This window comes from Bombus impatiens, unplaced genomic scaffold (genome assembly GCF_000188095.3).
Source record: "Bombus impatiens unplaced genomic scaffold, BIMP_2.2 scf_0637, whole genome shotgun sequence".
Lineage (NCBI taxonomy): Eukaryota > Metazoa > Arthropoda > Insecta > Hymenoptera > Apidae > Bombus > Bombus impatiens.
Genome location: NT_177056.1, coordinates 1,251,292 through 1,264,918, shown reverse-complemented (window position 1 = coordinate 1,264,918; position 13,627 = coordinate 1,251,292). Strand labels below are relative to the sequence as shown.

The following is a 13,627-nucleotide window of genomic DNA, read 5'->3' as shown; positions in this document are numbered from 1 at the left end:
GTGTTAGATTTCTTTGAATCTTCTACCTAACACGTTCCAAGCTTTTTTCACGAAGATTATTACCTGTATAATTAATAATTAGTTATTTCCTTGTAACTGAGTTGCATTTATTTGATTGAAAAACATTCAGTTAATCAATCTTTCGTTGACTCGATGGGTGGTAGTAATTAAAAATCGAGCCAACGCTGGAAAATCATCCAATCCGAATAAAATAAACGTTTCTCCTAAGTAAATTGAATTATACTGCCGGTTCGATTAAATTTTTACCACACGTTCATCGAGAACAGCTAAAAACGATACCATTGAACGAGCTGTGTAAAAATCGTTATATCAACCCCTACGATTTTCCATTGAAAATTTCACATTTATCAATGTAGCAGTAAACGATCTTCTATCCTATATCTGATAACAATTGAATCGTTAATACAGCATGTTACGTCTCAAAATATCGACGTATTTTATACGTTTTATATATCACAAACATATATATAAATTCACAAACATCCGTTAAAATCAGCTTAATCGTTTGCTAGTAATCCAACATTTAAATAGTAATTATTAATCGGTGATACGATTATAAAATAATAATTCAATACTTAAACAGTAATTATTAAAATCAGTAACATAATCGTAAATTAATAATCGAATATTCCAACAATAATTGCGAATCATTAATTACGTTAAATATCATAATTTGTTCGATACGCAACCTCCCTTTCCGTATCGTATATTTGAAAAACGAAAGGAAGAGATTGTTAACGTATCCTGTTTACAAGATTCCTGGATTGTAATCGAGCTTAGGCTCGATCAATTAATCCGTGAATATCGATGACGCTTTTAGCATTAGCGCTATGAAGCTTGAACGATCCACCGATGATTTGACCTGTGCCCTTCGAAGGGGTGTAATTTTCGCTGGGAAAAGCGTGAAGTAATTGACGCGCGTGTACGTGTTCGCGCGTAGGAAGGCGCGTGATTTAATTAATACAAGTTCCGCGAGAGACCTGCCGCTTTGGAAATCGAGAATGCGGCGATGAACGATGGCGATGGTGTTTCGACGGGGACTGAAAATAGACTTTACCATCGTTAACGTGTGTATAATTAATTAGTCGGTTACTCTTTTCTAACTTCCATACTGCGACAAAGTGTGGTATAAACAAACCAGTAAATAAAAAATCAATGAAATCGTTCGTCCACAGCGAAATCACGAAGCTTCGTTCAGATTGAAAATTGAGAAAGTGTAATTTATTAGTTGCGAATTAACAAGTTATAAGAGACGATAATATTCATCTTATCTCTCGCGATCTCGTTTCGTCATTTTTGAAATTTCGGAAATTACGCGACACGTGTTCTTCTTATTCTTTTTATTCTATTTGTACTTAACATTGTACCAATTCTTAGTTTGATATGAAATATACAACGATCGCATTCATGGGAAATAACACGCTAAATGATACTTTTTAAAATTCGTAAAGACAAAAAAATATAGAGTCGAAAGAGTAATTTGATAGCAACAAATAGTTGCTTTTCAGACAAAATTCCTAGCAAGAACTGTTTATCAAATTAGATATTCCGAAATATCCTATTAAAAGCTACGATGATACAAAATATCGGTGTAATATAATTACGTTATGCTAATAGAATAACGTAATTGAATTTATACGAATATCATGAAATATTTAAACAGTGAATTAAATTGCAAACGATGTAATACGATTGGTGTACAGTTTGAAACCAGAAATACGCCACGCATGCATGAGTTTAGAGTGCAGCTTTTGGAAACAAGAAGCAATGCCGTTGAGTTCATTGCAAGCTGAACGTTAGCCATTAATACTCCTTTCACTGTATATTATGCTTCAGATATCGATGAAACATAAAAAATTGATTTTATTTCTGTTTGATCTTGCAGCCATGGCGAGGAATATATCGTCACACCTTTCGCGCAGATTCTCGCCTCCCTGCGATCCGTCAGGTACAACCTCCTGTTGCTCACAGATGCATTCACGAACCGGTAAGTATTTTTTTTTTCATAAATAAAAAGTACCACATTTCTTTTTTTTAAAATTTATTTATTTAACGATAATGATTGCGAATACAGTGGTATGAAAATGTTTTTTGGACCTTCTTTTCGCGTTACAATAAGTAAAGAAATATACATAGTAATATACATATATACATAGAAATATAATATATCACGAACATGATATATCAAGATTGCAGTGTTTCGCCTTTTTTCCGCGAGCGAATATTAATATTCGCATTTTTTCCCATTTTTCATTATTTTAAGCGTACTTCGCGTTTTCTCGTATTTTATATTTTACATTTTATATTTTCTCTGATAACAATAGCGATGATACTACTTTATACTTCGATTGTATAATAGAAAATTAGCCTGCGTGAAAAATAGAATTTTTTCTGATTTTCAGTTGACCAGCAATATGACGTCAAGTCATTTCCGAAAATTTGTTCGCGCTTTGTTAACGAACAATTATGCTTTGTTTGGTATTTCTCTGGAAGTTCAAAAATATCGTACCGTTTTCATGATAATATTCAATCGTTAACTGAATTCTCTACAACTAATTGATGGCACGTGCAGATTTTTCTACACTTACTATTTTTTTTCTGATGAATTTTCATTATGCTTGTGGAGGAAATAGAAATAAATAATTTTCAGTCATTCGTCGCTTACACTTTGTTATTTACGAGAAACGTTCATTTGTCGTAACATAAAGAAAGGTTGGGAAAACTTTTTCACGTTACCGTAACTCCGAATAACGTAAATAACATAAAACACCAAATAAGAAAAAAGTTTCCGTTTCCCTAGCGTGGTAAACCTTTAATCTCCGATGTTTTCTGAATTCACTTTGATTTCCGCTTTCCTCCTCAGCTCATTTTTTTTTCTTCTTTGTCTTTACGTCTCTTCCCGATTTCGAGCATCCATCTTATCCCCTCGCCTTTTCTCCCCATAATCGCTTCTTCCTTTATATCTCTTTATTCCTCCCATATGTGCTGCCACGATTCTTCTTTACCTTCGCGTGATCTACATATAAATCGAAAAGTTATTGAAATAATAAACATATTCGATAGAATAGAATATCTTCCGCGATATTCGTTTCAGCAATCGAAATTTATCGATAAATGGGAAAATGCGAACTGAAAAGTATAATAAGCTAATACGATGACAAATGTAATAGGAAATTCATATAAAGACACGTGACGGATAATACGTACACGCGCACGTGTATCAATTGTCGGTATTAAAGGTTAAAACCGTGTGACCTGGATTTAAAGCGAGAATAAATCAATGAAATCGTCAAAATTATAAAACAATAAGAGTATCTGGATAGCAAAATTTCAGATAACGCGTGCACAGTATTATGGAAAGGTCTTATTGTTGCATCACCTACGTTTGTCTGCCTCGTAATCGTCATGGAATAATTATATCTTCCCGAAACATTTAAAAAATGAGATTGCGAATTTTAGCTTGGAATTTACGATGTTTTAATTTTATTCGATTGGACGTCGAATTTGGAATTTTTAATACAAGGATCGTGATAATTATACAGAATAACGATTAACGTAATTTGGTAGAATGAACTTTAGAATTAATATAGACTTGTCAGAATTGATTTTATCTGTTATTCAAATTATAATCAACCGAATTGTATATAGAATTATACAAATTTTAATGGACGGTATATAATTTATGAAACAGAAAATCATGGTCGAAATTTGGTCAAAATATAAAATGCCATACATTTGGTTCATAAAATATCAAATAAGAAAAAAGTTTCCGTTTCCCTAGCGTGGTAAACCTTTAATCTCCGATGTTTTCTGAATTCACTTTGATTTCCGCTTTCCTCCTCAGCTCATTTTTTTTTCTTCTTTGTCTTTACGTCTCTTCCCGATTTCGAGCATCCATCTTATCCCCTCGCCTTTTCTCCCCATAATCGCTTCTTCCTTTATATCTCTTTATTCCTCCCATATGTGCTGCCACGATTCTTCTTTACCTTCGCGTGATCTACATATAAATCGAAAAGTTATTGAAATAATAAACATATTCGATAGAATAGAATATCTTCCGCGATATTCGTTTCAGCAATCGAAATTTATCGATAAATGGGAAAATGCGAACTGAAAAGTATAATAAGCTAATACGATGACAAATGTAATAGGAAATTCATATAAAGACACGTGACGGATAATACGTACACGCGCACGTGTATCAATTGTCGGTATTAAAGGTTAAAACCGTGTGACCTGGATTTAAAGCGAGAATAAATCAATGAAATCGTCAAAATTATAAAACAATAAGAGTATCTGGATAGCAAAATTTCAGATAACGCGTGCACAGTATTATGGAAAGGTCTTATTGTTGCATCACCTACGTTTGTCTGCCTCGTAATCGTCATGGAATAATTATATCTTCCCGAAACATTTAAAAAATGAGATTGCGAATTTTAGCTTGGAATTTACGATGTTTTAATTTTATTCGATTGGACGTCGAATTTGGAATTTTTAATACAAGGATCGTGATAATTATACAGAATAACGATTAACGTAATTTGGTAGAATGAACTTTAGAATTAATATAGACTTGTCAGAATTGATTTTATCTGTTATTCAAATTATAATCAACCGAATTGTATATAGAATTATACAAATTTTAATGGACGGTATATAATTTATGAAACAGAAAATCATGGTCGAAATTTGGTCAAAATATAAAATGCCATACATTTGGTTCATAAAATATTTGTTGAAAATGACAAGGTGAGTTCGTGCTCGCCATCCATATGCAGATGCGTTAGTTATAAGAAATAGTAACTAGAGAATGATCCTAGTTACAATCGATAGATTTAATCGATAGGCTTAAGATGCCTTTTTGTTTTTATCCTTAGTTTTTGTAAGCGCGTGCAATAAAGGTTTTTTTGGCTCACAACTTATTTGGTGTGATAGATTTATCCATTCGATAAAATAATAACTATTCTGATACCTTATCTCTGAGTATAGAAATAACAACAATATCGGTGAATTCAATTTTCATATATTTATCGATAAATTTCGATTAATTCTACGTACATTACGCAAAAAACGTATTGATTAAAATTTATCAAATTTCATATTTCGATAATATACGCTTTATAATTTGTACGTTATATTTCCACCTTCTATGTTGATGAAACTCGTTGTTAAAGATATTTTCTTGTACTTTGTCTACAGAATACGAAGGAACAGCGAGCAGGCGGGCAGCTCATCGCAGCAACAAGGAGGTCAAACGCTAGGAGGTAAGAATCACTTCGATATTCACAAAAAATCTCTTATCGACGTCAAAATCTCTAATTTTGTTTAACATTTTCTTTACGATGTTTGTTCTATAAGCATTCAGCCGCAAGAGAATCGAAACGTTTAGGAAATACTATCATGCGAAAAGACACACATGGAAAAAAAGAAACTTCATTAAATATATTATCAATGCTGGATAAAATACGAATGAAGAATATTTCGACTGTTTTAAATAATCGTTCTACAGTTCAAATAAGATAATATTTTAAACAGAAAGTACAATTTTGACGAATGAAATGTTTTTATTTCGATAAAATCTGAAATTTAGTTCGATTTAATTTTATATTTTCTAATCGTTTTTTAAAAAAATACTTATTAAATAATTATTGAAATATTTTAACTCTGCGTTATAAATAGTATTTATAAAATATTATAAATCTTTCTTGACAATGAAAACAGACTAAAAAGAAAATTAATATCACAATGCACGAATCCGTAGTATTTGCAAACTAAATTTATCATCTTTTTAAGTATGGCTATTCGCATAAAACATAGTGCATCGTTCAAAGTTTTCATCGCTTAGAATTTATTTAGCCTGGTATCTAAGTTTTCCTAAGAACAAAATCCCATGGTTAACAACATAGAGTGTTTAAGAATCAATTGTAACTAACTCGCCTGTACGAAGACCCAATTACGCGTCACCTTTCATATTTCTAAAATTCATTCAGATCGAGCTCATTAAAATCCAAGTGTAATTATTCGTCCTGCCAGTGGAAATGGCTTTCGAGATAGAAAAGCAGAATCTTTCTCGTCCGAAGAGTAAAATATTCACGTGACAACGCGACTATTCGATAAAATGACGTTTGTCTGCCTTAGAAAATGAGATTTCTCGAAATTGCTATTGAAGTCCGGCCCTCGCTCTATCTTTTACGTTTCAGCTGCATTCGTCGTCTGACGTCAATTCACTTTTCCCTTTTGTTCTTCCGATTGATCTCTTCTACGCTTCATTTATGCAACCTTTCATCTTTAGCGAGATTCGCACGTTTATTTCATCATCTACATACAACGTTTTCCACCCACATTGGATATTTCATAATTCCTCCACGAGTGTTTCGTGTCTTTTTGTTTCCACGATGTTCGTTTCATCTACTTCGCTTCGTTTCTGCCACGATGCTTGTGAAAAAGAAACAGGAATCTCATTGTCGTGCGATTCTTGGAACAAGAATTTTTCTGAGAAATTAGATTCGGCCATGAGAACGCTTTTGAGGGTGTTCTATTTATTTCTGTTTATCAGGAAACTGAGCGAGACAAAGATTTTCTATTTTATTCAGATTTTATTAAGATTTAGCGAAATTCTTTGCATGGAAACATGAAAGACAATGGATTTATATTCGATATATTATTATTTTTCACGTGGAGTATTTTTGTACAGAATATCCTTATATTATTATTTATTTTATTATTATATTAGTATTTTTCGTAAAATATTTTGATTTGCAATATTTCCATATAAAATTCCTTGCAAGAGGGATATTTTTCTATAGAATATTTCCACGTGGAATATTTCTATATAAAATATTCTCTTAATATATTTGTGTCCAGGATATCTTTCAAGTGGTGTATTCTTGCATGAAATATTTTCTTAACAGCATACTTTCGCATAGAGTATCTTTAAACAGAATATTGTTTCATAATTCCACACAATGGAATATTTTTATATGAATTCCGTGTTTATGAAACATTTTTCCATACGATACTTTTTTACACGAAATTTTCAGAGAAACATTTTTAGAGAAATTCAAAATTAAACGAGAAACACATTCCAATTAAATTAAACGAAAAAAGAGAACCAAATAAAAGAAACATTGTTAAAAAAGAAGAAAAAAATGAATTTTTATCAAAAAAAAGAAATCAAAAAGTGTATCATTTTCCTGTAAAACAGCTACTATCCCTAACATGTCAAATTTGCTCCTCAAATCCAAGCAACCAGACTCTCCTGCACTTTTTGTTCAACCGTATCCGAGGAAAAGTCTGTCGTGGCTTGAAGAGACTCGTTTTCTCGCCTCTTCACAAGGCGACGATTAACTTCACAGAAATCTTATCGTGTCGCAGGAAGCTCTCAGTCGCTTCCTCCGTTCCTCTGTGGTACTAAAGTCTCCTTTTTTTTTGGTTTCAGACGAAGAATACGCAAAAACAGCCGCAGATACGATGTACGAGCTAGACTGGTGCCTGAAACAGCTGGAAACCATTCGGACGCATCAGTCCGTATCAGACATGGCCTCAACGAAGGTAAGACCCACTCACTTCCTTTCTTTCTCGAGTGGACACGCTCGATTTACGGTGAATCGTCGCTGGATCGAGTTCAGTGCACTGTAAGGAGGCTGTCACACTTTTGCTACAACTGCGAGCAAATGATTTGGCATCAATCGATCGCATATAATGCGATCGCCATTATACGAATGGTTTCAGGCGTTTAGTGTGTTAGACACGTTGATCTTGTCGTAGTATTCGAAATTTTTATTTTATCCGAATATCACGCTCTCGTTTTAACAAATGAGACGAACATTTTTCATAAATATCTAGCAAAATATTCGGACGAAAAATTATACGTATCGGCAATTCGTAAGATTACTTGGTTTTTTTCTCTGAAAATGTAAGAAACGATGGGACTGATGATTTGATCATTAAGTATCGAGAGTAACTTTAGAGTGGGTCGAAGGTGATCAAAAGGAAAAAATGTTCGACTTATAAACGTTAATTTCGTTTGATAAAAATAATCGAATTGCGTGGCTTTGGATTGCGAGGAATTTTATGATTCGACATTTTCGTACAAGTTAACTAAACTAAATTTGATGGACGTTGTCTTTTGTTCAGTCATCTATAAATTAGGATTACTCTGCAAGATTCCGTGGAACTTTGCGAGATAGTTGATTTTTAGTTGGCTCTGCTCAAATACCTGAAACGTTAATCAATGAAAATTCTTAGAAGTTACTAAATTTCTAGAACTGGTAAACTAGTTTCAATTATCATTACTCTGAAGCTGATGACACGTTTACAATTTACAATCAGATAAGGTTTCTCAGATTGTAATCAAAGTTGTTAATCAATTCCTTCTGAGTAACCGAAGATATTAATTCTTCTTTAGCCAAGGTTGTTTTCCACGTAATTTTAGAAATTTAGCCACGTAAGTAAGGAAATAAATACAGAAGACGTTTCAAGAATATTTTGCTACTACCTTTGTCAAACTACACAAACAAAAACAATGCCTGATAAATCTTCTGCCACGATCTTTCGAATGATCGTTCTTCTAATCAATTTTCCATCCTGGTTACGGGAATTTTCAATTTCCTGTCCTCCATAAAAAGTAAAATATCCACCAGCCAGTCAGATGACTCTTACTTCCTATTTCTTTTTTTCTATGTGCTTGAGCACTCGAATCTTGGTTTCTCTGAAGCAGATGTTTCCATTTTAAATAAATCCAAAGACGAACTCTGCCTATTCGATTTCGTTACAATTTACAGTTTAGTAGAAATCGAGTGAAATTATTTTTAATTGAAAAATCTACACGCCCGTCGTGCTGATGGAAGAATATGAGATGACGAACGTTTCAATTTTTTAGGGAAATTTAAATAAAAGTCACAGCGAAAGAAAGCGGATGAAACGCGATATGAAAATGGGTAAAAAGATAGAAATAGTTTCGTAGGATAATAATCTGCATGCTCGAGGCGAGATAATCGAGACTTTATGATTCGCTGGAATTATGGCTGTTCTAATCTTCCTTCTTAGAACTCGACGATATAAAGCGAGCAGCATGTGAATAATCAAGTTTAATGGCACACTCGAGGTTTGCGAACCTATTTCGTTCAGTGGAATGCTCCCTTCCGCGTAATTGAGATTTAAACGGGAGGAATCTCGCGTTTTCCGCGAAAAAGCCAGTTTGATTATCGAATCATCTATTTCCAACAAAATATTTCCCTGCAATATAAATAATATAAATAATATACAATACAATGTATATATATATTGTATACAATACAATATATATATATTTCTTACAATGAAATATTTTCTAAAATATTATGTAAAATACTGCGTAAAATATTATTTCATTTTGGAATAAAACTAAACTGATTGGTACTTTCCGTATGCTTTAATGATCTTCGAAATATTTATAGAATTCTAAATAATCTTTCTACAAAATATTAATAGCATTTAATTCGTCCAGAAGAGAAATATTAACTAGTATGAATATTTTATTTTACGATTCTGATTGCTTCGATATCTTTAGTAATATTGCACAATCATCTTTCATTGGATGATAAAAAATTGACTTGTTTTTATAGTTCTAAAAAAATGGAAAAATTTGCAACGTAGGATAACGTGGACAAAAAGTGGGGAACTCATTGAATTTAATTTGTTGGGCATTTACGGTACACGTCGATGGAAAAAAACTGCTAGGAAATTCCGATCTTTCGATATAAAGTTGCGCAATTAATTGCACCTCAAAGTCGACACGTTTTTCTTGTTAATTATGAGCTATTACCTGTCAACGTGAGGCGTACCGATTGATATTATACCTCGTCGATAGAACGAAATCGGAATTCCAGTAGATTCTCGGTTATTCATCGTCAATGTACATAAACTCGATAAATTTGTCTTTTACACTAAAGAAAAATTTCACTTTCAATTTACAATTTCCTAGAAATTTCTCAAGTGACACGTTCCATTGCAAACATCTTCAAACCTGTTCAAACGATTTTTATAACACGCTGCTCTCGCCAATTTTATATCGTTCAACATATTCGCTGGCAAACGAGGAAATCGACCTCGATGAAGTCGCTGAACACGGACGTCCTCACTTTCCTGACGAACCTGATTTATTGCCGCCCGCTTGCTCGGGATTCTTGGAAAGCGGAATTTTGACCGTGCAACCTCGACTTCCTTCCGTAGGAGCTTTCCTTGGGCTGCCACACCGAGGAAATTCTCGTAAATTCGCGCATCACGTACTCAGGTCAAGGTACACAGTCGGTCAAAAATATCGGGACACCTAAAGTTTATTGCGAAACGGTGACATTTCAGAATTTTATAGAATTTGAAACGCAGAACTTTTAAGTCGTAGAGAAAAAAGTCTGACAAATTTTTACTTGCCTAAAATTGTAAAAACACAAGAAAAGAGAAAACGGAATCTAAGAACAGATTTTACGTCTCTAAGGATTTGAATAGAACGAGTTGCAAGCGATTTTCTACGCACGTGCCACTCAATCGTACGCCTAATCTCTCCACGTTTATTGACACACGTACTCGAAAGGGACGTTTACGATTTGTTGTCGTTCACGAACGGCCTCGAAGAAAATTCGTGGTGATTCGTTCGCTCCTCTGCTCGATTTTCACCGATAATCACACAGTTCGTTCCCCGGGAATTCATTGTCGCATAATCGTGCATCAGTTTCACGGTCACGGCGATTGACAAAGCGTGGATGACATTGATATGTCACTTACTAGGTCGTGTTGAACGTGTCAGCAAATTTTGCGAATTTTTTAGCCATTTACCTATCAGTTTGTCGTCCCCTTTGATTCCATTTTTATTTCCATCGCTCCAATTTGCTAGGAGTAGTTTAAACAGTTATTTGGGTATTTAAACAAACTAGTTAATCGAGCACAAACGTACAGAAAGATATTGCTTTCGCAAGGGCTTGCTCGAAGTTCGATTTAGAATTTGTTCTCGCGAATCGGACGAATTTCGTGAATGACAAACGCCATTCATGAAAATACCAAATATTTTGTTCTCAGTGGCTGACTGAAAATACGAAAACTTGTACAGATAACAAGTTATAGTCGATTGTGTAAGAGTGATATTTTCGATTCACCATTTTCCTTATCTTTGATATATAAACAATTTACCTAGATATCTCTGAACGAGGTAACTAACAAATTCTAACAAGCAAACCTATTTCTCTTTATTACACCGTTATTCGAAAATTGGCCAAATTTAATATTCCGAGAGTAACTGAACGAGGTACACAAGACTGTTATTTTACTACTGTTGCGTACCATTTAGTGAACTATGATAGACTCAATCGATTATTTAAACTGACCACGCCAGGTCTACACACCATAATGAAACTAGGAAAATATCGATGAAATAAAAAATACAAATTGGTAATATGTTGGGTGGTAAATAAAAATGCAGGCGAGGAAAGAGGCAAAAATGTAAGTAAAGGTTCAAATAAAAATCCTCAATGGGTGTTTGATACGTAACAAAATTACAGAACAGGAAGAAATTAAATTAATATAAGATTTGTTAGCCACTGGAAATCCGGGAAAGAGAAAAGATCGAAAAGCCGTTCCGTAAGCAATAAAAATTGGAACACGTAAAAATTACAAAACAAAGAATTGAAAAAAAGAAGCGAAAGAACTGGAAATGCTCGTACGAGCTTTTGATTTTTGACAAAATTAAGAAATACTTTTCACGTACAACGGATCGAAAGTTGATCAACTTTAAAAACTCTCCAACGCCTTTGATATCCAATAGAAACTCCAAACTGGACAGAGACTGAGAATATAAACGCTCGATGTGCACCGAATAGAAATCTCCAAAAACGCGAAGAATTGAAAACTTGTTTTTGCTAGCCGATAGCTTAAAATTTTATTACCTGAAAAATATCTCCAATACTTTTGACAAAAATGTGAAAACTGAACGAAAACAGAAAATACAAACTTGCATTGGAAGTCTACCCAGCAATATATGCCGAAGATAGGAAAAATTTACAAATCGTTTGATATCCAACAAAAGCGTGAAAACGAGAGAGAAAAGAAATAAAAACGACACGAACGAGAATGCTTGCCAAGGAGCTGCAGTTTCTTATCTTATCGGCTCGAAGGCGCAGTCGCTTTGTATAGACGTAGAAATCGAATGGTGGCAAGAGCGAACGAGTTTCTCGCGTGACTCAAGGGCCGCCCTTGTCTGTTTTGGGCTTTTTCTGCCGTAAAAAAAAAAAAAAAAAAAATCGATCGATCCGAATCAATTGACCTACATCGTGCCTCGTCATTATTAGGCAAAGCGCGAGCCGGCCAACATGCAGCCCGGTTTACATGTGCGTACGAGCTATGAATGTCGAGCAGGTGGCTGTCGTGTTTTATTTAGAAGCCTCTCATAGCCGTTCAACTCCACTTTTCCTTATATCTTTGGCTCACTGAAACTGAGTAGAAGATCCTGTTTTGTACGAGCCAGTCAGCGTTGGATTTATTTCTATGGTTATGGCGTGTGGAGTGTTGTGGAAGAGGTTATGTAGCGTGAATAATACTATCGCGAGAGTAGGTGGCGTTGTAAACGGTAGTAGATACATCGTTTTCGGTTTGCAATTTCACTTTGGTATTTCTGATGTTTTTCTTTTTTAAATTGAAATATCCATAGATGAGATCTGTTTTAAATAGTTGTAGAATTATTTCTAGGTATTTTTCATACTTGTGTAAACGAATTCTTTCTTGGAAATTTTTACATTTTCATTTTTTGTACTTTTGATGTCTGCTGAGAGGGATTTTTGTCTTGTTTTTTAATATTTTCAGAATTATTCTTACGTATTTCAAACACTTGTGTAGTTGGAATAAAAGTAAACAAGTCATTATATCGCGACAATAAAAATAGATTAAAAATAAAAAGAAAATTAAAACTAGTTTAATCATATATAGGCTAATTATTAAGATTAATCCGATAGTAACATATAGTAGCATTTCTTTCTTAATTTTCTACGAAAAAAAAATGTCCGATTTCTCCTCCATGGAGGAAGTAATGCTGCATTTAATTATGTAAAAACGATCATAGTGTGATAAAAAGATCGCATATAAAATTGATTGATTATCTTCGATCCTATTAACAATTTTAATCACTGTCAATAAACATCTCGACTATGATAAAAACTATTCATTATATAAATTATCTCTCCATCTTTGTTCGCAAATAATATCATTTAGAATTACACTTGAATAAACAACTATAAAAAAATATTTAACTTTTTCTTTCATAGAAATAATATCGTAAAGAAACTGCGTGTTTTTATGCACTTATGAGAAACTTCAAAGTGTAATAACACGCAAATGTACAGATATAAAAATGTTTGCAAAAACGTAGAAAATATTCAAAGTATAATATCCGATGATACATATTTAGCAAAACTTTGGTAAAATAATAATAATTTTCTCCATCCTTTTCACTCTTATTCATAAAGATATGAATTTGTATGTCAAAAGAAGAAGTGGTTGTATAATATCATTCAATGAACACAACATCCCAGATACTTTTTTATTGACCTTTACTACTTGTTTGGATCCATTGCTAAGTGACATA

At 33.4% G+C, this 13,627-nt stretch overlaps 1 protein-coding gene across 16 annotated transcripts in view; it reads left to right on the top strand.

The window, feature by feature from the left end:
• The window catches only part of LOC100746626 (cAMP-specific 3',5'-cyclic phosphodiesterase), a 370,153-nt gene that overhangs the window by 317,857 nt on the left and 38,669 nt on the right, over positions 1 to 13,627 (top strand). For all 16 annotated transcript variants that reach the window (XM_033322388.1, XM_012389106.3, XM_033322389.1 and 13 more), the window contains 3 exons: positions 1,907 to 2,008; positions 5,221 to 5,285; positions 7,460 to 7,572. In XM_033322388.1, coding sequence (XP_033178279.1) covers positions 1,907 to 2,008; positions 5,221 to 5,285; positions 7,460 to 7,572 — 280 coding nt within the window. The remainder of the gene's footprint in view (positions 1 to 1,906; positions 2,009 to 5,220; positions 5,286 to 7,459; positions 7,573 to 13,627) is intronic.